Source organism: Poecilia reticulata, chromosome 9, assembly GCF_904066995.2.
Source record: "Poecilia reticulata chromosome 9, P_reticulata-male-v2, whole genome shotgun sequence".
Lineage (NCBI taxonomy): Eukaryota > Metazoa > Chordata > Actinopteri > Cyprinodontiformes > Poeciliidae > Poecilia > Poecilia reticulata.
Window position 1 is genome coordinate 18,140,551 of NC_088838.1, and position 25,632 is coordinate 18,166,182.

At 42.0% G+C, this 25,632-nt stretch overlaps 3 protein-coding genes across 3 annotated transcripts; 1 reads left to right on the top strand and 2 right to left on the bottom strand.

Annotated features, from left to right (window-relative positions):
• Window positions 1-3,527: 3,527 nt before the first annotated feature.
• iscua (iron-sulfur cluster assembly enzyme a) lies at window positions 3,528-5,519 on the bottom strand. The gene is made up of 5 exons (XM_008418665.2): window positions 5,294-5,519; window positions 5,061-5,174; window positions 4,866-4,976; window positions 4,697-4,775; window positions 3,528-3,759 (listed from the first exon to the last, which is right to left on the bottom strand). Exons 1-5 carry the CDS (start codon window positions 5,393-5,395, stop codon window positions 3,692-3,694), a joined length of 474 nt encoding a protein of 157 aa, XP_008416887.2. The 5' UTR covers window positions 5,396-5,519; the 3' UTR covers window positions 3,528-3,691.
• Window positions 5,520-6,189: 670 nt separating this feature from the next.
• sart3 (spliceosome associated factor 3, U4/U6 recycling protein) lies at window positions 6,190-16,858 on the top strand. Its single transcript, XM_008418664.3, has 19 exons — window positions 6,190-6,412; window positions 7,784-7,910; window positions 8,000-8,104; window positions 8,207-8,391; window positions 8,576-8,681; window positions 8,898-9,022; window positions 9,132-9,287; window positions 10,404-10,542; window positions 10,664-10,771; window positions 10,846-10,923; window positions 11,397-11,455; window positions 11,737-11,846; window positions 11,956-12,068; window positions 12,717-12,793; window positions 12,915-13,086; window positions 13,190-13,641; window positions 14,182-14,334; window positions 14,858-15,045; window positions 15,133-16,858. The coding sequence occupies exons 1-19, from the start codon at window positions 6,221-6,223 to the stop codon at window positions 15,329-15,331; spliced, it is 2,844 nt and encodes a 947-aa protein (XP_008416886.1). The 5' UTR covers window positions 6,190-6,220; the 3' UTR covers window positions 15,332-16,858.
• A 1,605-nt stretch (window positions 16,859-18,463) lies between these two features.
• ficd (FIC domain protein adenylyltransferase) lies at window positions 18,464-21,110 on the bottom strand. Its single transcript, XM_008418663.3, has 2 exons — window positions 20,496-21,110; window positions 18,464-19,857 (listed from the first exon to the last, which is right to left on the bottom strand). Exons 1-2 carry the CDS (start codon window positions 20,767-20,769, stop codon window positions 18,776-18,778), a joined length of 1,356 nt encoding a protein of 451 aa, XP_008416885.2. The 5' UTR covers window positions 20,770-21,110; the 3' UTR covers window positions 18,464-18,775.
• Between the last annotated feature and the right edge of the window lie 4,522 nt (window positions 21,111-25,632).

Genomic DNA, 25,632 nt, shown 5'->3' on the forward strand with positions numbered 1-25,632 from the left:
GCATGGTGAGGAGGATCCAGAAGAGGTAACAGAGCACCTTGAGGCGCTCGTGAAACTTTGATGAGAGTCCGGCTAGAATTTGGAACAGCAGTGGTCATCGTCAAAGACCGAGGATCACGGACCCCTGACCGTCCCTACAGAGGAGCAAATAATCCCAAAGCAGGATAATGGTGAGTTCAGCCAGAATTTAGCTAAATGGGCAGCATTACGGTCAATCCCAGCCTGTAGTGTCATATTGTAGCACAATCAAGTGATTATGTTCCCTTCAGTTGATATGAAAATGCAACACTTATCAAACATGACTTAAAAACAATTTGACTTCGTGATTTAACATCTTAAAATCGGGCCTCTGTCTCTGTGAAACAGATTAAAGTAATTTAAATAAAATAAAGTTGTGAGTTGCCAGATTGTGAAAAGAAAAAAAAAAAGGTCAATCACTATACATGTATATTTCAGTGATATATTAAACTTTTTTTTTTCATTAATTCATAAGGAGAAAAAAATCAAAGATTCTCTTTGGAAAGAGGTGGTGAACTGCTACATGTTGTGACTGTAAATCTGAATTTAAGCACGGAGCATGATCTGAAAGAGGAAAAGCAGAACCAACAGTGGATGAGTCAGGAGTTCATATTTCTGTCTGTGACGAAGCTGCTGCAGGTGGAGGGACATTTACTTTAGTATCCGTAATGCAAAGATTCAAACCAACTTTCTGCATGGTGCTTCTTTTTTTTTTTTTTTAAATTACGCTTTAGATTTATATCTGTTGAAAAACAGCATCAGGAGTATAAGTTTGTACCCTGGCAGTAAAATTTTCTTTCAGGAGTAACTTTCTATTAAAAAAACAGCTCACTGTTTTAATTTCTTGGCTTCTCATTGCCGTTTTCTTTTTGCTTTGGTGCCAAAGAGACTTGATTCGTTTAGAAAAAGTTGATTGTTTTTATATTAACATTCAGACGTTATAGTATTATCTCCATGTTGCAAAGTTAGCCAGCTGGAAACTCTGCTAGGTGAGAAATCCCTGAGGTCAAATGTCTCCTCCTGCCTGCAGTGGCTGTTCTTCCATTTCTTAGAGAGGCATTCATTCTGTTTGCAGCAGTTCAGGACTGGCGGTGACTGACTTGTGTCAGAGTAGAGACTCTTCAATGTTTTCATATTAGATCCAGCACTAACTCTAACACATTTTATTAGGCTTTGTTGCGGTAGGCCAACTCAAAGCAGCACCTGTGGAAGAAGAAAAAATATTTTTCCAACAGTCTCATTTGTGTTCCACGTTAAACCCCAAATAAAGACGTCACCTTATTGGTAATCAGAGATCAAGTAGCTCTGCGGACAGGTCAGAGACAAAGTTGGAAGGCCGATGGTGACTCTGGAGGAGCTGCACTTCTCCAGAGTCAACGTACGTTTGATGTGAATTGCTCATGGTGAGTGGCAGGTCTTTAAAACTTTGACAGGACATTTCCAGATCCTTCCTCTCACTGCCTCCCTGAGTGAATAATTGATGAGGGAGGGATCCTCTGACGATCATCACACAGTCACCAGATGTCAACAGACTGGATCCGTCCTCCAAGTGTTACATTTCCAGGCAATCTGTCAGGGAGAAATGTGCTTAAATAAAATGAATAACGATCCAAGGAGATCTGGAGACTATCAAGAAAAATGAAAGGCTGTCCAATAATCAACAAGCTGGGTCTTTGAATGTTGGAGCAAGAGGATCCAACGGTATCAGATTAAATCAATGGTTGTTAATAAGGCATAAATTAAAACGTTAGATGACTCAAGTAGTAAAACTGTTGCATGTGTCTAACTAGCTCCTCATCCTTCACAGTGAGTCATGCTGTGGTACAGACGTCATGTCCTCCTCGCTCTCTTCGTCTGTCCCCTGGCCTGCCTCGCCATGTCCCCGTGTCCCCCCGGCTGCTGCTGCCCCGGCCCGGGCTTTCTGGTCCTGTGCGAGTCTCTGGGTCTCAGGTCGCTGCCCCGCTCCGTCCCTCTCGGCACCTCCGCTCTGTCCGTGGCCAGAAACCAGCTCTGCAACGTGGACCACCTTCTCCAGGCCTTCTCCGGCCTGCAGGAGCTCAGCCTCAGCCACAACCTGCTGGCCCGCTTCCCCCGCGGCTTGCCCCCCAGCCTGGAGTCCCTGCTGCTCCAGGAGAACCGCATCACTTACATCACGTCAGGAGTCCTCAGGCAGCTGAGGAACCTGACCCGCCTCCATCTGGAGGACAACCGAATCCGTGCCATCCAGCCCGGAGCGCTGCTGGGTCTGAGAAAGCTGCAGCTCCTGACACTGAAGGGGAACAAGCTCACCAGCCTCCCTCGGAGTCTCCCGCCATCGCTGACGCATTTGGACCTGTCGGAAAACTGCATCTCGTCTCTGGACCTTCCCTCTCTCGCCGCCCTGGTCAACCTGCAGGTCCTGCAGATCAACAGCAACTGCCTGCGCTCAGTGCCTGAAAACACCTTCGACAGCCTGCCACGCCTCAGGTCTGTGGGCCTCACCAACAACCTGTGGGTGTGCGAGTGCGACATCTTGTATCTGTACCGCTGGCTGCTGAGCGGCAGACTGAAGATGGCTACAGATCTGGTGTGCAAAGAGCCGGTCCACCTCGCTCATCGCCTGCTGCTCAATCTCTCCGTTGTCTCCATCTGTCCACGTGTCCTAAAGCCAAATGAGAAGACACGCCTGCCTATGGTCGCCTCTGTGGAGGCGGTGGGAACATCAGATCGAGGTTCATATGAAAACAGGGATGATCTGCAGTGGAAAATGTCAAAAGAAGCCATTGTCACAAACGAACAAAAGCTCCAGGGTTCTCGGGTTTTGCCCTACTCCTTCGAGACTCTCACCTACGAGGAGTGTTTAAACTTCAACTCGTCTCCATCAGTCACTCCCACTGACCTGAAAACTACATCTTTTCCAGAGGACCGGGGATGCAGAGAAAACACGACATCTCCCTACCCTCAAGGCAACGTGTCCTCTGCTGCAGGGACACAGTCAGGACTGTCCACCAACAGAGAGGAGACCGTCCCTCCTTTGAACCCCCAGGTTTCCCCCCACAGCGACTCGAAGGTGATCGTCTCCCTGCTCGCCCTGCTGTGTGTGCTTCTGGTTCTTGTGATGCTGGCGGTGCTAACCCTGCTGAGAAAGGTTCTGGTGCGCCAGCAGAGAGTGGCGCCGGCAAACGAGCGATCTGTTGGGTGAAAGCAGCGACACACCGAGGAGGTTGAATCATTTATTTCAACATGTGCAAATGGTCTTGCACAAGTTTTTTTTTATATATATGAAACTTTATGCCAAATAAAATCATAAAGCCAAAACAAATAAAGGCAAACACATGCGAGTCATTTTCATTTTGCTCCTGGTTTATTAAAGATCTTTTTTTTTATTATTATTGTTGTGTGCAGGAGCAGGAGAACAGTCCAGGCTGCACAATAAAGACAACAGATGTCAAATATTCAACTTGAGACTCAAAGCTTTTCAAATCATCAGCACTTCTGATCATTTGAACCCAAATGAATAAACAAACGTCTTCAGGAAAAGGCAGCTAAACTTTATTTAATGCTCCCTGAAGGCAAGACTCATCTTGTCACTCATCTTGACAGCTCTGCCGAGAAATGTTTGTCATCGTGACGTTGATGAAATATTTCAGTACGGTCGGTGCGTCGTAGCTCAGCTGCTGGCTTTGGCACAGTCCTATTTTTTCTCCTCTTGTTTTAGTCTGTAGTCTGACAGCGCTGCTTTAATGGCGTCTTCTGCGAGCACTGGGGAAGAAGGAATGGAGGAGAAACAGAAACACGGTGACCAACAGTAAAAAAACTGAACTATAAAACATAAAATTATAAAACAATCTGTTCATATAATCTATTTAATAAGAAATTCCATATAGAGAGCAGAAAAGGACAATATTTAGTCATATTTGGACAGTTACCTTAAAATTTTGTACTTAAAAAAAAAAAAGTATGGTATTTAAAGAGATTAGAAGTGAAATATATAAATCCTTGTCAACAAGAAAGTTTAAATTACTAGACCTGAACAGTTTTGTCAACTTGAGGCAGAAATCGAAACACTAAGAAAACACTATGTTTTCTAAATTAACTAATCTACTTTTAAAATGCACCTAGTTTACATAGCTAGAATAAAGTCAAGAATTTCTGTCACAATGTTTGCAAAGGTGTAAATAATCTTCCATAATCTGGTTTGAAAGTAGAGCCTGGCCAAGTATTCTTATACACTAGATACAGCTGCAAAAATAGGACCTTGAACTTTTTCATATCATTACCACAAACTCCGCTGCATTTTATTTGGCTTCTATGTGATCAATCAGCACAACACAGAAAATGATTGCAAAGTGGAACGAATTGATACGTGTTTCAAGTTTATATTAGAATAATTTGAAAAGATGTGGCATGCAATTGTTTTCAGCCCGCTTTGCAGGGGTCTAAGTGATTTAGTCTCAGTATAAGTCCAGCTGTTCTCTGACAGCCTCACAGATTTATTGGAGAACAAACACCATTATGACGGCCAAGTGAAAGAGCAGAACAGCCAAAGGTTAAAGCTGTTGAAGAGTTTAAAGCAGAGTGAGGTTAAAGGGGAAAGAGTATACTGAGAGGGTAGTAATGATGGCTTAAGCTTAATCACAGGTTGGACTCTGGAAGAAAACCTTGTTAGAGGTGGATTGTTTCTACAGTTTTAACTTACTAGAGCAATGAAGCTTGACTGGAGGAAGGCAGAGTTCTTTAGCAATGTCTGTGTTCTTGATCTTCAGAGCTTCATCAACCTGCAGGATGAAATTAGATCAATCAGGTCCTCCATATTTCAATCAATCAATCAATCAATCAATCAATCAACATGATAATGCTGTTCCTACCGACTTCCCCTTCACCCACTCAGTGGCCAGAGAGCTGGAGGCGATGGCTGATCCGCAGCCAAATGTTTTGAACTTTGCTTCCACGATCTTGCCGTTTTCATCTACTTGAATCTGGAGCAACACAAGAGGCAGACCGTTAGTAACACACCTGTAGGACGGAAGCCCTGGCAGCGGTCCTGTGCAGCTCCAGTTCACCTGAAGTTTCATAACATCCCCGCAGGCTGGTGCACCCACCAGCCCTGTCCCCACGTTCTTCTTGTTCTTGTCCAGTGAGCCCACGTTTCTCGGATTTTCGTAATGATCCACCACCTTCAGAAAAGGTAAACATGCGTGAGGTGATCTGTTTTTGACTTCTAAAGGACAACATACCAACATTTCCTCTACTCAAAAATAAAATGATTAGCAGCCTGAACGGTTCAGTCGGTTACCTTTTTGTGATAGGAGCAAAGCGCGTTGAGCTCCGGTCGGAAGAAACTTTTGCTGAATAATGACAGCAAAGACCTGGAGTTTCGTAAAGTGACCGCCGCCATCTTTGACTGCTAACGGAAGTGAAATAGCAGGCACGAGAAACTACGGCTTCTTTGTTGACAAACAAGTGGGTATGAGTTTTGTATCAGGAGAACGCCCTCTACCGGCCAACTGTAGCCTGAACGTTGTTCGACTCGTGAACGTTGTATGGCAGGCTAAGGTAACATATAATTGCACCACAATTCGAACTGTACTTAAAGGGATAGGACCCTCCTCCCCGCCCCCCTCCCAAGTGAAATGCGACTGGCATGATGAGAAATGTGCAAGAGAACAGAAACTAGGGAGAACTTTTTAATTCAAAAATAGCACGTTGTCATCTTCCTTTTTTAAATTACGGATATATGTAAATCATTACCAATACAATCATTATTTTAAAGACCTGGAAGTATAATTTTTCTTGTTTTATGTTGTGCTTTAAATCTCAAAAGTTAAATGTCACATGGACAATAAGGGATTTTAGTATCAACCTGAACACATCTCCACAACTGAATGACATGAATTACCAGTAATACCTTTTCTATTTTCCTTCCATTTTTTTAACATAATATACCACAAATATCAACACGGAACAATATGCCAAACGTTTTTTCTTTCTTGATCTTTATTTAAAAACCTAGAAATAGGCGTCTTTAAAAACTTATACTTTGCTTTTACTTAAAAGGTAATGTATTTGTGGGGCTAAAATGACTCTGGATCGTAGAGGTTGCAAAACCCTGACCTAAAACTAACAGCTGTGTGGGTTAATTCTATACTACAACGGCCTACCATACAACCCGCTCCTCATCATCGTGTCGCCTTGTTGTTACCAGGCAGACAGCCTTTCCAACATGGCAGCGCCAAGCAACGCAGAGCAAACGCAGTTGCAAGATATGGAGGAGGAGGAAGCGGGGATGGAGGAAAGGGAGATGGAATCGGACGAAGAGGAGGGCATGGGTGTCGAAAACTCCGAAGACGAAGAGGACGACTCTTCTGAGGATGAGAAGGAAAATGAAGCTGAGATCCAGCGATTGGAGGAGCAGGTAACTGAGTAGCAGCCCTGCCAAAGCTGCTCGGCTAACCACCGCTAGCCGAACACCTAATGAGAATGAATGAGTGGTGAACACACTTGACCACCAGGGGAGAAACTGTAGCAAACGCTGAGCTGTTATGGATTAAATAAAACAGATTTGGTCGTTTTAGCGACCGTTAAAACGTTTAAATCCACGCATTAGATGTGTCGTAGTTTGCACGCCGTGATTAGCTAGCGCTAATCTGTGATGCTAACCGCCTGTCGGTCATCACCCGCCTCTTTACTCCACATGATGGAGTCACAGTAAGAAGCAGAATCACATCAAATGTTGTTTAAAATGAATTGACTGCTCAATCCATTCAAAGCGACAGTAATAATGATGTTGTTCAGCTTCCAATTTGGTAGACTGAACTGAATTAGACATAGTTCAACACGAACCTTATGTTAAGACAGCTGCATTAAAACATAAACAATCTAATTACCTCTCGTGTATATTCTGTAAATACGTCATATAATATTTAATCATAACCATTGTTACTAATTAATAGGTCAACTGGATATCAGTAAAACAGCATCCAAATCTTAATTATGCCTATTTTATTGCGCTGTGTGGTCCACCTCTGACACTTGTATCTGGGTTTGACTTGCATGTATAATTAAAACATCGGTGTTTTTTGTCCTTGGAAAGAAAATAAAGCTATCAAAGATAACACACTGTGTTCCAGATTGTACCATTGAGTTGTATTAAAATGGAACTGATCTCAGTTTGTTCACACCCCAGAAATCTATCAAACATCCTTTTGCTGCACTGCTGAATCTGTAAACTAACACTGCCCAGTCTTTCTCTGCATATGTGGAATTTGAGGTCAATATTTTTGTGATAAAGTGTCATAAAGACTACCAGAAAAATGTAGAAATGAAAGATTTGTGAAAACCCCGAGAGGGGAAACATTACTCATATTTCTTTGTACACCTGGAGACAACTCTGGCTGTATTTCTGTGCTTTTCATTTAAGAGCTTCAAGCCATGAAGGAACATTTTAGCTGGAAAGCAAATTTATTTCAGAAAAAGTCTCTAGATGATGTCTTAGGACCCAAACAGCTGGAGGGGCTTTCAGATGATGTCTGGAAGATCTAAAGATTGTTGAGCTCTAGTTGGAAGGAAGGAAAGTGAGTGACTAAATGTGCTGTTTATAGAAATACTCATGAGTCAGCATGAAGGAAAATCCTGCAGACATTTCAGGCAAGAACAACCAAGTTCACTTTCTTTTTTCTTCGAAAGTCAACGATACGAGCTTGAACGTGAAACCTATTTTAGCTTCGTGTGCTTGTCTTAAGTTCTTGTCAGACTTTATCACACTTGTTTTTATGAATCGTTGCAGCTGTCGATCAACGCCTTCGACTACAACTGCCACGTGGATCTTATCAAACTCCTCAAGCAGGAGGGAGAGCTTTTCCGCCTGCGAAAGGCGAGACAGAAGATGAGCGAACTTTTCCCTCTAACCGAAGGTTGGTTTGTCTGATCCAGCTCGGAGGTCAAAGGAGGCAGGATTTCCAAAAGAGCCGCAACTGAAATGTTTTGTTTTTCAATCCTCCAGAGATCTGGCTCGACTGGCTCAAAGATGAGATCCGCCTGACCGAGGAGGATTCAAACCGAGAGAAAGTGTATGAGCTGTTTGAGAGAGCCGTGAAAGACTACATCTGTGAGTGGGCCTCCTCCACGGAGACTGTTTTGTTTCATATTTGGCTCTTTACATAAAGTTTCATTTTGTTGTTGTTGTTGTTTTTTTGTTTTTTTTTTGCAGGTCCGGATATTTGGCTGGAATACGCCCAGTACTCTATTGGTGGCATGGGGTCACCAGGTGGGATAGATAAGGTGAGGTCCATCTTTGAGAGAGCGGTGACGGCGGTGGGGCTTCACATGACCAAGGGACAGACGCTGTGGGAGGCGTACAGAGAGTTTGAGAACGCGGTTCTGTCCACAGTGCAGGTGTGTGTTCCAGACACCTGACTCTCTATCCAACATCCACATGCATGAGTTATACCTAGATCGCTCTCTGGCCATTTAAGGGATAATTACCGTTCTACCTGCTGTGTCAACGCTGAAGCTAATTCCCCTCGTTTCTAGCAGTCTCCACATTTCAGTATCGTTTTCTTTGCCGCCTCTGTCTCAGCCTCCCCCTGGCAGGATTCCCAGCCGCGAGGAGCAGGAGCTGCTCTCCGCTCAGCTCGAGCGAATTCATACGCTGTTTCGCCGCCAGCTGGCCGTTCCCTTAATGGGTGAGCAGGGCGACTCCTCCGTCCAGATGGATTGCTGTAAAGTGGGAGGGATTCCTGTTGTGTCATGGCCTTTCTGAAAGACCGAATTACATCATTTAAATATTAATATTAACAAGACGACACTTTCTTCAGTTGGTTGTAGGCAAAGTTAGACGCATGTTAAGTTATTGATTGTTCCAAATCCACAGTCCAGCAATGTGTTTTGTGGCTCTGCAGACATGGAAACCACCTATGCAGAGTATGAGGAGTGGTCAGAAAACGGAGTCCCCGAGACGGTCGTCCATCTGTACAGAAAGGCTCTGCAGCAGAAAGAAAAGTGCAAATCTTACGAAGAGACTCTGGTAAGTGACTGACCATGTTTTTGATTTGCTGTCTTCAGTTTCTTTTAATCACATGCACGGTTTTTGCAACCGAGTACATAATGTCTCGCCTACGCTCATCTTCCTGCAGCTGGTAGCCGAACCTCCCAAACTGGCCGAATATCAAGCCCACATTGATTTTGAACTGAAGGAGGGCGACCCGGCACGCGTCCAGATAACATTTGAACGGGCTCTGGCTGAGAACTGCCTGGTGCCGGACATGTGGACTAAATACACCACATACCTCGTAAGTATTGGTTAGTGACCGACACCATCATGTTCTTTCAATCAAATTTCTTTTCTTTTTTTTTTTGCTTTTGTAGAAGCTTGTTTAGCTGAAGGTTACGGCAAAACGGCAACTCAGACTTAAATGTTGAACATATATTAAAGTTCATAAGGACAGATTCAGATAAGACGACTTGTTCAGTGAGGAGGAGGAAGAAGTCAGTAGAAATGTTGTGTGAGTGCAACAGCCTGGAGACTCAGCGCACCGACACCCTAATCTGTGATTTTTTTTTTTTTCGGCCTGCAGTTGTGAACCCATTCTCCCTGTAATCCACCACAGTGATGAATGACCACTCGTGAGAAATATTGTAATTGAGAAAACTAAAAATCTGTCATCATTTATGCACATGTTGTAATTTCTGCTCCTCTGTTGACCAGCAGTGTTACTCTGGAGAACATTGCTCTGAGTCAGCACTTCTTTTCTCCAAACGGCCTGACAGGAATACTTCAGTGAATTAGTAATACTGGCAATGAATGAAAACAAAAACATTTGGCTTTCTCTAAATAACCTGCAGTTTAGATCTTAAAAAGACGTTTTATGCTCTTACTAGATATGTTGTTGAAGAGAGACAAAAAAACCCACAAAGTGAGCTTTTACTGATTCAGTTTCACAATGAAATCTGCAGATGTGTTCGTATTGACAGTGAACACATAAAACGTGAAAACACTCATTTCTTTTAACTGGGAAACGTTATGCTCACAAACAGCATTGTTGGAGTGAGAGGCTGGTTTTGGTGGGTACTACCATTACGTATACTATGTCTTCATTTTTAATTGATATTTCTGTTTTAGAACGATGCGGCTTATTATTTTAAAGGGTTTTTTTTACTTCTAACATAAGAAATTGTATTATTAAATCTGCAACCGCTGACACCAAAAAGTAAAAGAGATTTGACCGGTTTTAATCTTATTCCCTTTTATTTCACGCCTAAGGTCCCTTAAGATACTGCAATTTTAAAATGTTTGGCTGTCTTATGTTTTAGTGGGAAGATGTTTGCTATAGCACAAGCCTGAAGTGTACTGTAGTAGATTTGGCAGATATGCTCACATCTTTTCTTATTTTATTTTATTTTTTTAGGACCGCCAGCTGAAGATCAAGGATTTGGTCCTGTCCACTCATGAGCGAGCCGTCAGGAACTGTCCCTGGACCATGAGTCTGTGGAAGGGCTACCTGCAGGCTCTGGAGCGGCACGGCGCCGACCATCAGAGTGTGTCAGGTAACGGCCGAAGTGACGCCTCAGCAGCACGTCGATGCATGTTTTTAATATTGCCGTTTCTCTGGAGAAGCATCGCGTTGCCTTGACAGCATGTCGGATCTCATTTCGTCCTTCTGCACAGATGTTTTTGAAAAGGCGCTGAATGCAGGTTTCATCCAAGCGACGGATTATGTAGAAATATGGCAGGCGAACCTCGACTACCTGAGGAGACGAGTGGACTTCAGTAAAGGTGGGAGCAGTTCTGCGTCATAGGTGAGTCTGGGATCAACCGTTTACTGATGGTGTTGCGTTTCTGTTCTCTAGAATCCAGTAAAGAGCTAGAAGAGCTACGCGCTGCCTTCTCTCGATCCCTAGACTACCTGAAGCAAGATGTTGAAGAACGTGGGTGGATTTCTCCGAAACAGATTTTTTAAATTTTTTTTATCAGCTTTACTTCAGATTCAGTTCAGTTCTGTGTATTTGTCATGCAAATTCACAATGTGATGTCAAGGATCTTTACAAGGCAAACTTAATTTCGGACATCTTGTTGTTTGAAATAAATAAACATGAGTTCAGATCAAATATCTAAACAGAAACATGCAACCAGATTAATCCAAATTGGAAATACACTCCAATATGATGCTGATTATAATACATCGCAAGATAGTTTTGAAATGCCAGATGGTAACGTTGTTTACCTAAACGAGGTTACGCCGTTGTGTTCTTGACTTTGCAGCAATCCCTCCACCGGAGCAAGAACATGGCAGCAGTGGATGACTGATCTGAATCATTAGCCTTACAGAGACTCATTTCTTTGAACTCACTCTTGCCATCAGCTTTATTTTGACGCTTCTCTCCATGTTTTGTGACCTCAGGGTTTGGTGAGAGTGGAGATCCGTCTTGTGCCATTATGCAGATTTGGGCTCGGATAGAGGTAGGCAAACCCTCTGTGACGAATCGTTTTTTAAGAGATTAAGTGCTGTTATAATTATGGGATGTTTGTCAATGCAAAACGGGGATTTAGCACATGATTTTCATCAAAAACCTTTAAGCTTCATGAAATCGGTGCAGAGAAAGCTACTGAAATGCAATGTGCAGTTTGTAGAGGACTTGTTCCTAATCAATTCAAAAGTATGTAATATATTCTGTCCTCTTAGGCTATAGAACAAGAAAAGCTGATTTTTTTTGTCACCTTTTACCTCCTCTGCCCACCAGGCCCACCACTGCAAGAACATGCAGAAAGCAAGAGAACTGTGGGATAACATAATGACTAAAGGGAACGCCAAATACGCCAACATGTGGTTGGAGTACTACAACCTTGAAAGGTTTGTCAGATGGACTCAAAAAAAGGGAATCTTTATTTTAAAATGGCACAGAAATGCTTTATAGACTTAATTCCCCAAACACTTATTTTTTCTCCTTTCTGACCCGTAGAGCTTATGGAGACATGACTCACTGCAGGAAGGCTCTTCACAGAGCGGTTCAGTGCACCTCAGATTACCCAGAACACGTGTGTGAAGTCCTGCTCACCTTTGAGAGGGTAGAAGGTGAGTTTCATCCTGGAATAGAAAAAGAAGTATCACTTGTTCTACCATGTAAAAATAAAGAACTTTTTACATGGTAGAGGAGGCTTTTGTTTTTTTGTTTTGTTTTTTTTTTCAATTTATTGGACTGATACCGACATCGGTGCCTATGCATATATCGTGCATCCCCAGTTGAAACGCACCTTTATTTATATATTTATTTATTTAAGGATATTGAAAAATGTCAGTCTTCTTAAACTTGATGGCACTTATTTATTTTGTTTAAATGGCTTCATATAAACCTTTAACCACATAGCAGGTTATAAGCACTGTACATATGCAGCAGTTTTACAGGCTCCTAAATATTTGAACCGTCTTAGTGTGTTTGCTGCAAAGTCTAAATGTGCTGAACATTAGAACTGAATATTTACTGAAATATGTTGAAATACGCATTCTGCAGAGTCCTAACAATCACCATCATCCTCAGGCATGTCGGCCTCAACCTGACTTTAGCCGTTGGAAGAAATGTGCTGCTTACTTCTTCTTTTCAAACTTCCTTTGGTGTAGCAGCTGCTTTTCAAAAGCTTTTCTGCTTTTTGAAAGTGTTTCCACATTAGACTGCAGCCTGACTCCACCCTCAGACTGCTCATGTATGGATCTGTTCTAACCCAGGTACGTTGGAGGACTGGGACACGGCGGTCCAGAAGACGGAGACGCGGCTGAACAGAATAAATGAGCAGCGAGCAAAGGTACGAGCGTACGACGGTCCTGCAGTGTCGCTGTATTATTGTGCACCTGCACGCTGTGCTGATGCACTGTTTGCGTGCGTCTGTGTTCGGCTGACGTTCCCGTGTTCTTCCCATCTGTCAGGCGGCGGAGAAAGAAACCAACCTGGCGCGTCACGAGGAGGAGAAAATGGAGCAGCGGCGGAAGGCCAAGGCAGAAAAGAAGGCCCAAAAGAAAGCCCAGAAGACAAGTCGAGGCGGGGAGAAGAGAAAAGCAGAGCAAGATGATTATCAGGGGGACTGGACTGAGGAATCGGGTAAAAATGTTTTGAGTGATTTAAAAGAAAAATAACCTACATTTTATTTTTCGATTCAGGGAAATGTTGACTCCCCCCTCCTCCCCTCCTTGTATTTTACAAGCTCCTAAAAGGCAGAGAGGAAACGGTGACAACAACCCAGACGAGTACATGGAGACGGAGACCGGACTGTTTGGGAGGAACGCCCCTCCTGGGAATAAGCCTGGCCCGGGAGGAGCTAGGAATGCTCAGCAGGGGGCAGCGGTCACCGCCCTGAGGCAGAACGACGACCGGCGCGAGCTGCGAGACGACAGCTGCAGCGTGTTCATCAGCAACCTGGCGTACACCCTGGAGGACCCAGAGGCCAAGCTGAAGTCGCTCTTTGAGAGCTGCGGTCCGATCCGACGGGTCCAGCTGATCACCGGCAACAGAGGGATCTCCCGAGGCTACGGCTACGTCCAGTTTGAGTCGGCGGCGTCAGTCCCCGAAGCTCTGAAGCTGGACAGGAAGGAGGTGGAGGGCAGACCCATGTTTGTGTCACCTTGTGTTGACAAAAACAAAAATCCCGAGTTTAAGGTTAGAACACACGTGTGCTAATGTCGTCAGAAAGTCTTCCCAGTACAATGTTTATGGAATGGATCACATTTACCACCTATACAAATGTGAAATTATTAATTTAAAAAAACATGAAAGTTAATTTTCCTGGGTCGTCCTTATTTTAGTTTTTCTCCCATTTAACATTTAGATTTTTATGTTAAAAATAAAAGCAACAGAAACTTAGAGCACCTTTTGATATAATGGACTAAAGAGTTAATTTCCCATGTTGCTAAAAGTTTATTAAAACTTTGTGAAATTGCAACAACACTGAACGGACACTGAAACCTTCAAGTCCCTACGACAACACATTCGGTTTCAGAAATGCTTAATTTCCATTGGACACGGTGCAGCCAGTCACTGAAAATTCATATGTGTGCTTCAAATGATTTTGATGAACAAAGTCCCACTACATGGTGAACATGTCAAAATGTTGTTGTACCTTGAAATCACTCCCCAATTGTTTTTTGCTTACCTAAGGAGGGAAGACTTGACATATTTTCACAATGATGTTCTCTGCAGGTGTTTAAGTACAACACATCGATGGAGAAACACAAAATCTTCATCTCTGGGCTGCCGTTCTCCTGCACTAAAGAGCAGCTGGCGGAGATCTGCAAACCTCACGGCAGCATCAGAGACGTTCGCCTCGTCACGTTCCGCTCAGGGAAACCTAAGGTGAGAGATTCCGTTTCTTGCAGAAGTATTCACGCCCTTTGAACTTGTCCACGTTTTGATGCGTTGCAACTTCAAACTTCAGCGTTCCTCGAGGAGTTTGACGCAGTTTTTTTTTTTTTTTACTAAATTGCTTGTGCAGCGTCAGACTTCAGATCAGTAACGGTAAACAGCAGATTTTTAAGTGTTGCCACATTTCTAGATTAGATTTTCAGTCTTGACTAGGCCGATATCACACATAAATATACTCTGATGTAAACAATTTACTGCAGCAATTCCCTGAAGTATTAGCTTTCTGCCTCGGGAACGTAGGACAAAAAGTTCTGTGCTACTTTGTGTTTGTCTATCACATTAATACAGATTAAATGGCATTGAATTTTGAGGCTATGATGTCATATATTGTAGACCTGGTCAGCGACTGTGAATATTTTGTCAAGATCTCGTAAAAGAAGCCAGAAGAGTTAAAATATCTAAGAGAACCACGTTTGTGATGCACTGACCTCCCTCTCTGCGTGTGGCTCTGCAGGGTCTGGCATATGTTGAGTTTGCAGATGAAACGCAGGCGTCTCAGGCGGTGCTGAAACTAGACGGCATCGATGTGGAGGGCAACAAAATCTCTGTTGCCATTAGCAACCCCCCACGCAGAAACCTGACGGATAAGCCTGGCTCCAGCAGACCCACGGGAGACATAATGCCTCGTCAGGTTTACGGATCGTAAGCTCACCAGCGTTTCTCCTGCATTTCCAGCATGTTGCTTGTCGTTGCAGCTCCTAAAAGTGATTCCATGTTTCCCCGTTTCAGGAGAGGGAGAGGACGCACCCAGCTCTCTTTACTCCCTCGCTCTTTGCACCGTCAACCGGCGCCTCCAGGCAAAGTGGAGAACGGGACCGCAGCCGAGCGAGCGCCGCCGCCACCAACGGGCAGCACGGCGGCCAACGCGGCCGGAGAGCCGAGGTCTTTGTCAAATTCAGACTTTGCAAAGATGCTTCTCAATAAGTGAGCGAAGCCGAGGGGAGCTGTGAACTCCTCCTGCTGAAAGCCATCCTGTGTCCTTACAAATTAGTGTTGGTGATTTCTGATGTAGTTGGTTTCCTGACAGTCCCTTTAATCTCACTCACACCGTCATCATCCGTTCTGCAAGATTGCCTTAACCGTCATGCTCCTGCCCTCCGTCAAAGACCCAAACAAACAGAATATTTTTTTTTCCTCCGGTGTGACTGATTGTTTGACTGCCAGACTGATTTATATATGTATGAAAAAAAAGAAAAATGTATCATATTTGTGTGTAAATATGTGAAGCTGTTGAGTTTTCTGATTTTGTTTCTTGCTGTTTAAAGGATCTGATAGATGATTATTTGAGAGTATTTTTTAAATATTCAAAACAGCCGAACTTGTATTGATTTAAAAGGAGAGAAAAAAAAAAGTATATGCAAAGGCTCTGACATGGTGTAATATAGTTTGTGTGTACATAGTGTGGACGTGCTTTGGTGGTGTTTTAATTTTGTGTAACTTAGGACACATCAGACACGTTTAGCCATTATATTTTTTACAGATGCCTGGTTTTATTAGTCATTGTTAGGTTATTACGGAGTGCACCTAATTGATCCATCAAATTAATACGGATTAACTTTTTTTTTTTAATCCATTGTGAGAGTTTGTTTTACAGTAGAGAAGCTGTGACACTCCTGAAGCTGGATTTTTCTGTCGTCATTGAGCCGTTCCAGATATACTGTCCTGTAATTTATCGGTTTTATTGCATCCTTTCAATCGTTACAGAAAAGAGCGTCCGCTACCAAGTCGGTTACGTCTCAGAAACCGATGTTTGTTTACGGCCCAAACGGGGATTTATCGGAGTTTAACTGGATTTCCTTCTTGCTGTGAAGTTTTTAGTATTCCAAGATATTTGCTCACTCCGTGACGATCAACGGCTCACCGATTGTCCGACTGTGTGGCGCTCCGAGAGTCGAACCTCTTATTAGTTTTGATAAGCTGTTGAGTAAATTTAATTTCACGACTTGTGGGGAAAATAAACGGTGAACAGAGTTGTGGTTTGTTGCGAGGAACTTTTAAAGGGAAAGTGCGACTGGAAATGTGACGCTGTGCCGTTCAGTCCCGGGTTTTTGTCCTCAAGAGGTTCGTTTCGTCCTTAATCATGTCAAATGATCTCCACGGTAACCCACAGAACAAACGACGACTGTCATCTCACACGTTGGTCTTTGGAGAATCTATGCAGTTTTTCCATGTCGGGGTGAAGAGGTTGGGTTCTTGTACATACTGTTCAGTAAACAAAGATCTCCTTAGTTTGTAATAAAAGCAGATTTACATTTACAGATGGTATGTGTTGCTCTCACCACAGTGCCCTAAGTCTAGAGTGAACTAAAAGTGTAAATACCGGTCTGAAGTCATCTTCTGTTTTAATGTCCAGTACTAAATGGTTGTATTGTGAGTTTTGCTGTTTTGTATGATTTCTAAAGTTCATGTTTTAAATTTGGAGGATCTGAAAAGAATAAAAGGCTTTCAGAATTTGTCTTTTAGTTTTTTTTGCAGGTGCATCAATTAGATCAGTGGTTTCCAAACATTTCCTCCCCCGAACTGTGAAAAGTTCTTTGCGTTTTGCTGGTTTGCTGCCATGATTCTAACACACCTGTGTAGCTCCGCACAGCAGCAGCAGCAGGTCTCCTTCACTGCCGCACAGGTGTAAACCCAGCGCGAACGTCGTAGCGTTCATGTTGCGTTTAAAGGCGGCTCGGAAAAACAGGTTACCACATGTTAACGGATTAAACAGTTTTAACTGCTGATAAATTTGACAGAAGAGACAGATATTGGAAGTGTGGAAGCCCCTACTGTATCAAATTGACATAGGAATAACAGAGTTGGCCATTCTAAGGTAAAAACCCAGCGCATACAGCGTTCAGGTTTTCTTTTTTTTCATCCAGACGGCTTCCCGCGCCCCCCCTGCAATGGCACGGCGCCCCGCCCCACAGTTTGGGAACCTCTGAATTAGATCATGGAAAAGTTAATGCTTTAGTCATCATCAAAAAGTGAAACATGTATAGATTAATTGCATACATTTTAAATAATGGTTTTGTGGTTGATGAAAAGCTTAAATTCACTTTTTTTTTTTTTTTTTTTTAGAAGATTTGAATATTGCACAAGACTAATAGTTTATTAGTTGGGCTGAAAGGAGGTTCTGGATTCAAACTGTGGATTGAGGTCTTTCTGCATGTATTGGGTCAGTCCGTCCCTCCTGCCCTTCTTCTTGGTGTTATTACTTATTTGGCCACCCTTCCTTTTTCGTTTATGACCTGACGTCTCTTCCTTTTTTGTTTTTTTTCCTTTTTTGTTCATTTCGTCTTTTCATCTATGTTCTATCAAGGAGTGTCTCTCACTCCTTCCTGTCTTTCCTCTGTTCCTTATTCTGTGTCCTTTACTCTTTTCTGTCCGGTTTCTGGTAGTTCCATATTTAAAGTTTGCCTGCTGTAGAAATATCTGCCATACATTTGTGAGCCTAGTATATTATATCTTAAAATTAATGTAATGGATTGAGTACTCTGGAAGTTTGTAATTCTAAAACAATGATTTTTTTTCTTTTACATTCTATGATGATGATGTACTTATTATAGAATTAAAGCCTAGACATTGATGGGAAAGACTAGCTGCTTGACAGAAGCTCACTGTTCACAGGATGCAACATCCAGGCGTATTAATGGAAAGTTAAGTGGAAGAAAAAGGTGCACAAGCAAAAAGGATAACTGCTTGGAAAGGACTGTGAAGCAAAGCCCATTCAAGAGTTTGGGGCAGAAGAATGGAGATTCATTGTTTCTGTTCCTCAACACATTCATGCATTAATGAATGAATGAAAGTAATGAAACCCAACTGAGCACTTTTTACTGTAAAGTATCAGGATTTTTCTTCTGTCATTTAAACACTTTAGTATATTTTAACTAAATTTAAGGTTTTTATATGACAGTCAATATTAACAGAAATAAACACTTTACATGCATTTCTGCATATCTAATAACTAAATAAGAAGGAAATAATTTCAGAATTTTTATTAAGACGCTCCTGTGCATCTTTGTTCGACATTTTATAACCAAAATCTCATTCGATGTCAAAAGGGGTTTGCGCTTGGTAAAGAAACAATGACTTTTATTTTAAAATAAATACATGAAAGTGCTTCACAGTATTAACAAACAACTTTTCCTCGAGGCAAATATTTAAACACTGTTTTTAAATTGCAGCTTAAAAATTAAATAATTTCCTTATGTTAGTAGTCAAAACTTCCATTTGCACTTAAAGAAAAATAAAATACTTGCAAGATATTTAATGGTTTGACTCTGGCCAAATGAACACCATAATTTAGAAGAAACTACCGACAGAAAAACTTCTAAATTAAAAATGTACTCTTGCACGGTGGCGCCTCATGCTCCCTCTTCTCTCCGGTTTAGTTGTGGGCTGAAATGGTCTGTTTGCAGCTGGGACAGGCCTGGTTCCGGTCGGCTTCCGGGAGTCCCACAGCGTACTCCGTTGTGGAAATCAGCAGCGTGTCCAGTGTCATTTCCGTACATTTGGCTATGAATCGAATGAAGGGACGCACGTCCCCCTCGTTGGCCGTGTTCAAAGTGGCGTAATATTCTGCCCGTTGCTCTTTGCGAATGGTAATTGGCGGATATCTCGCCTGCATGAGCACGAGGTTCATGAGCAGCCGGGACGTGCGTCCGTTCCCGTCCACAAATGGGTGTATGTACACCAGCTTGTAGTGGGCCAGAGCTGCGTACTCCACGGGGTGCAGCTGCAGGGCTTCCTCAGAGTTGAGCCACTGGACCAGCTCGTCCATGTGTCGCTGCAGGTCTTTGGGATGTGGTGGGATGTGGTGGCCAACAAACACCTGGCTGGTCCGCAACCGACCGCCCTCCACAGGGTCCACGTAGCCGAGCACTCGTCGGTGAATCTCCAGGATGTTGCCTACGGTGATGGCTCCTGATCTGGACAGCAGCGTGGTGTTGATGTACTTCATGGCTGCATCCACGCCGATGGCCTCGTTCTGCTCCTGCAGGCTCTTTCCGGGTACGGCGTAGCGTGTCTCGATGATGTGTCGGATCTCGGACAGAGTGAGGGTGTTGCCCTCTATCGCCACGGTGTGATAAATGTGGTGGTAGTACGTCTCCTCCATCACTCGACGGAGCGCCGAGTTACCTTTGGGAATGGACATCAGCCTGCGCACTTTACTGTCGATTAGGCTGAAGTAGCGCTGGTCGATCTCCTCCACCAGGGGAAGCGTTCGGTCTCTGCTGATTAGAGCTCTCTCGTTACACGGCGAGAGGGCCAAGGCCTTGGTGTAGAGGTGGTCCGCCTGGACCACGTCCTTCTCCTCCTCCAGTATGGTCCCCAGCTCCGTCAGAGCGTCCACAAAGTCGGGGTTCATACTAAGAGCGTGCACCAGCAGCTTGTGAGCCTTCTCCCTCTTCCCAAGTTTCTTCATCTCCAGAGCCTGCTGCAACGCTGCTTTGGCCTCCAGCTCCGTCTCTGCATTCAGAAAACAGAAATGATGCAAGTGAAACATACAGCAGGAAACTAGACTCTTGGGGTACAGAATGACATAATTATTACAAACTACTCCTTGAGACACGTTTTTAATTACTCTTATTTGCTATTTTATTCACATTACAACCACAAACTTTTATAATTTAGATTTTTTTCTAAACAGATAAAATCAGAAAAGTGTGGTCTACAATTATAATCATTTCCTTTTACTTTGATACCCCTACATACAAGTCAGGACTACCAAGAACCTTCAAAAAGTCACCTGTGTAATTTGGTTGTGGTACGATTACAATTTGAATTGTTAACAGTTTGAACTCTGGTCACTGGATACCAAAATATCAAACTTTGTGGTCCATGAGTAAAACGGGATGCAGTAAGAAAACTCACACTGTCCATTACTTTCAATACAATCATACAATGCAGATACTTTTCTTTAGCAGAGACAAGAAGGTTGATTTAGAAGATGGGTGGAACCAAATCCTTGGCAATGGTGAGAAAACAAACTGTTTGAGGACATCGAAGATTTAAGTCTGGGGTAGAGCTTCGACCTCCAGCTGCAGTAGATTGATTCAAACAGAAAAAAAAAAAAACTCCCAGTGCCTTTAATAGGCCGCCCGTACCTTTGCTGGGTTTGGTCCTCTGAGGCAGCACATCCAGGGCAGTGAAGGGGACAGTCAGGCTGGTGGACTGCACAGCTGGAGGAGGCTGTGAACTCCCCCACAGCTGGCAGCGGAGCTGGCTGATGCCCCTCATGGAGCCACAGCACTGGTTCTGCAACCCTATCAGGGGAAGCAGGAGGGCCACCAGAGAGCCGAAAACCACGCACAGCAGCGGGCCCCATCCTCCGAAGACACGGCGGCCGCTGATGTAGCACCACTCCGTCATAGCAACCATGGTGAGCCCAAGTTAAACCCTCCATCCTTCGACGCTAACAGCCCCCCCATCTAGAGCTGAAGGGTGGCCGAGAGGAGGAAAACCCCGACCAGAATGAACACCTGCCCGGTCACCGGAAACTTTAAGAAACCTACGCTAGCTGTCTTTGATTTACGTCTCTGTCAGACGTAAATCTTTGCTTCTTTCGGTTAGCGCTTCACAACAAAATCTGATGAAACCTTCTGAGAAAGATTGTTTCTCTCCGTCGGCACGAATGTGTACACATCAGACTTCCTCTTGGTGACATCTGAGTAATCTCGCATATTATTGGTCAAAAGCTTACTGAAAAGTTGTGCCTATTGGTTAGAAATACAACAAAACAATATGAAGTTCGTAGCCGTTTCTGATTGGTTCATGTGTGGGATAGTTTTCCCTCTGCGTGATCTGTCAGGCTTATTTTACGCAACAGTTAGAAAATAACGTATACAGAACAAAGACGAGTTGAAACTATTTAGCTTTCCCGATAAAATGAGATTGAGCCACAATCTCATCTTTTCTCATCTTAAAAAATACGTCACAATTTGTGACGTCGTTTTATTTTTTAATAATTTTTTTCCCTGTCACAAATTTACGTTTGTCTAAAGATGAGTAAATAGCCTTAACGTAATTTCGTTGTAAGTCAGTTTATTTTTAAAAATCTTAACATTTAGCTTGAGTGATCTCATTACTGGTAAGACTCAGAAGCATTCAAGATAGTTTAGTTGGTAGCAGTGAGTATTAGTATGAGATTAATACATTATTTTATGAAATAGGTGGACTTATGTAAATATAAGTCCATTGATATAATTAAAGTATTTGGTTGAAAGCAGAAACTCATCAAAATGTATAAGATATTGAAAGACAGTAAAAATGTTTTATTATAGACAGAAAATACAAATTACAGTTTGATAGGAGAGATGATAGAGTTAAAACATGATATAAACACACAACATTGAAAGAAGAAAAAAAAGCTTTTTATTAATTAACAGCTGTGTGGATATGTATTCATTTCAACCTAATTAACGTTGATACCCTTAAATGAATTAAAGTGCAACCAATTGCCTTCAGAAATAGTTATCAATGTCCACGTGTTTGTAATATAATCTTGACATAAATGCATTTTTTGTCCTGTAGGGGATTTGTTTAAAAAAAAAACACCAGTGAGCCAGCAATATAATGAAGACCAACTAACACAGGACACTGCTCAGGGTCTGAAGAGACCTGGCTGGAGAAGGTTTTATTTTAGACTGAAGGGAGCTTAGTAGAAAAGCATGGTAGATTTCCCAGATTACTATTAAGTAAAATAATTATGAAAATCTTGCATTGTTTTCCTTCAATTGCAATAATTTAGCTATTTTTTTTATTTTATTTTTTACTATCGGAGGAAGTTTGAGTACCCAGAGAAAATTCATACACACACCAAGCATTTACAGAATGCAGCATGTAAGCTCCATTCTGTAAATGGTGCAAAATTTGTCTTTCAAATAGCAGTTTATAGACGCTAAGGTGGAAGTGTGATTTGTTACTCTTTTAAAAGGCCAAGATTTCTTCAGAATCAGGATGTAAAACAGTGATTTTATACTGCTGCACCACAAGGTCACTCAGTTTAACCTTATCACACTCACACTGCCAAGGCATGAACAGTTCATGTGGGTCACAGACATAAAAACACTAAGACACACACACATAGTGAATCTTAAACAGTGTACTTCTCTTAGAAGAGTGGGAGTTACCTCATCTATTGGTAACTATCTTAATTGATAACATTAATACAATAATTGTCTGAGAAGGAGAACAGAGGAAGAGCAAGGTTGTTCTTCCAACCAGTCATAATTATTTAGTATTCCCATCTTACATTGGGAAACTGAGAACCATGTAAAATAGAGAGAGAGAGACCTTGTGTAACCAAAAGAGCCCAGTCTTGAAGAAATTACCAACAATAGTTTTCCATCCTCAACATAAATCCAACACACAAGTTTTTAAAACTCCAACAATTCGAGCTGAGGACCCTTCTGTGCTGCCATCTGCAGCATTCTAGCCCACCTGTTGACCACTTATGAATTTTTATTTTAAGGACTGTAGCACTGTCAATTTTTCAATTTTATGTCCTTATAAACACTAGAGGGCAGTAGTGTCCCTTTAAAGAGACATACCAATCACAACTCATCACCTCTTGTTCTCACTGCAGCACCCATGGCCTAAAAATCACTCATTTTAAGACATGGTCATATGGCTTCTAGATCTTAAACACAGACTGACAGGAGAGTCTCAAAGTTTTTTATTTTTCATTAAACCCCTGTTCTGTAATACACCTTATCTATTTATAGCAGCTTTAATGTAATTACCACCTGCTATGAACAGCATGAGGTGATCAGGACTGACTCCCTGGATAGTTGCCAAAGCCAACGCACTTCTCTTCAGCAGATGGGCATGGCAGGCGATCAGCTCTAAGTAGCTGTTATTCATGCACAGCCTGTGACTTTGCACATCCAAATACAGTCACTACTGCTACTACAGTTAGAGTTATGAATGAATAATTCTCTCCCTGTTTCTTTGTACTTTTATAAGTATTGAGTTTATGAGGTTTTCCTCGTCGTGTTAAAAAGCCTGAACCCACGGCATTTCCCACAACTAAACAGTCTTTTTCTTCTCCTTTGCCTAACATTCACCCTGAAGCATAATAGCGATGACTATTAGTACGCTTCTATGTTTTATTTACACCGGATACCCGTTAACGAAAGAGGAAGCTGTGTAAGGTACATTTACCTTTATATCCCAGTTGTCTGTCAAGGATGATGGATGGAAACGAGCAAGAAAGATGGAAAACATGATGACATTTAATCAGCCTGCTGTCACTGATTAACTGTGATGGCTGGAAAGACAGCTGTGCCCCGTGGGATGCAGGCCTGAATATTCTTTAACTAGGTTAAAATTATACAGACTCGCTGCTGTATAAATTTTGCCACTGCACCAGGACATATTCATCAGGCTGCAGGTATAGGAAGCCGCTTTCTCTCCATAATGCATGAAACCAGGCCCATTGCTGTGGAGCCCACAAGGAGCCACAACAGGAATTTCCACATACGCAGCCTCAGCATGCAGTCGGTGTTTGGGCCATTAGAAATGAATGGATCACCGAGCAAAATCCTAGCAGCGCGTAGCACTGCCGTGGAAACGGTCATTACGACAGCCTCACCCTCTCCTAATCAGCACTCAGGGAAATATTTACCTGTTTAGCTGCACTGAGAGCTGCTTCATGCAGCTTTTACTGTGGCCACAACTACATAAGATGCCTCTATGCAGAAAAAAAAAACTAATAAAAAAAACCACAACAAAACAAACCTTTTCTAACCTTTCACCACTTTATTTTATATCATCTGTGTTCTGATGTAATTTATTGTTTGCTAAGGAACTTGTGCAACCATAATTATGTTGAAATGGTAGTACTAAAAAAAAAACTACCAATAACATTTTCTTTATGCTACTAACTCCGAACATCTTCTTTAACAGCTCCAGATAAACCAATAACATTCTAGTAAGTCGAAATATTTGGTCAAATTTAGGGGATTATTTGCTGTAACAGCACAATATCATAATCAGCAGATGGACTTTCTTAGCTCTGGAACCTGGGAGAAAAATTTGCAGGGTTAAAAGATGTCTGTCTGTCTGTCATTCCAGGTAATGGAGAATCGAGCAAAAATGGCAAACAGCAAATTATATAACTTCCTCAGTAAATCAAGATTCATTCAAAATTTTATGTAAATCTTCATTACTTTCTGAAACTTCAGTTTTTGGAGTTGTCTTTCTGTTGTTGCCCATTTTAAAAATCTATTTAATCGATACATTTAAAATTTGACGGATGGATGGACGGACAGATGGACGGTGAGACATTCAGCTGTTAGAACCCAAAAGGCAGAAAATGTCCCCATCTACTGGACGGGTGGAGATTACATTCAGCCTGTTTTTACTCATGAACACAGAAGAAAAAATTAAATGCCATTAATAAATGGTATTTAATTAATTGTTTGCATATGAATATTCTAACACCCCAGGATGAAACTTGCCTTGATCTAAATTTATTCTCTTCCTCCAACAAGGAAGAGCAAAGTGACTAATAGTGACCAATAAATATTTTTATATGAAATGTGATTTTTCTGTGGGAAATTCCCCTTTTGTTTCTTTAAATTCCTGCACATTACAGAAAGTCGGTGTTAGAAGTATTTCTCCATTCAGGAATCAGTGGATTCTGAAATAGGAGGTTGCAGGCATTTGAATTTTCAGACAAGACCCTGGTTTCTCTTTTCCATTGTGACGATATTGTTGCATTACCACTTTCAGTGTAACTTTTGTTCTTGCTTACAAATTGGTTTGGTTAGAGCAAGAAATGACATAGTTAAGCATAAGTATTAGTATTTGCTGCATTTACATTTACAGACCTATTTAATAAGTTTGAATTTGATTGAAAAGTTTATTTGAACACATTATATAAATTCATTGCACAAAAACTGATGTTTTCAAGCTTTTTTTTCTGTTGGTTATAATGATTTTCCACTTACAGCTAATGACACATTTAAGATTAGACCAGTAAAATAAAAAAAAAACATTTGAATACAAATGTGGTCTTAATGATAAGTGTGTTACTTGTTTAATCTGCCAATGGAGCCTTTTTAGAAAAGTACCTTCTTCATTAGCTATGTGACAAGACAACAAAAATAGTACAATTTAAGGTATTGTTAAAATGCAATACATTAAATTTTATGATAAACAAAACACACAAAGTTCACAAATATTTGATCTCCGTCTGATTTACATGGTTAAGTGTTATGTTTCTGAATATTATAGTGT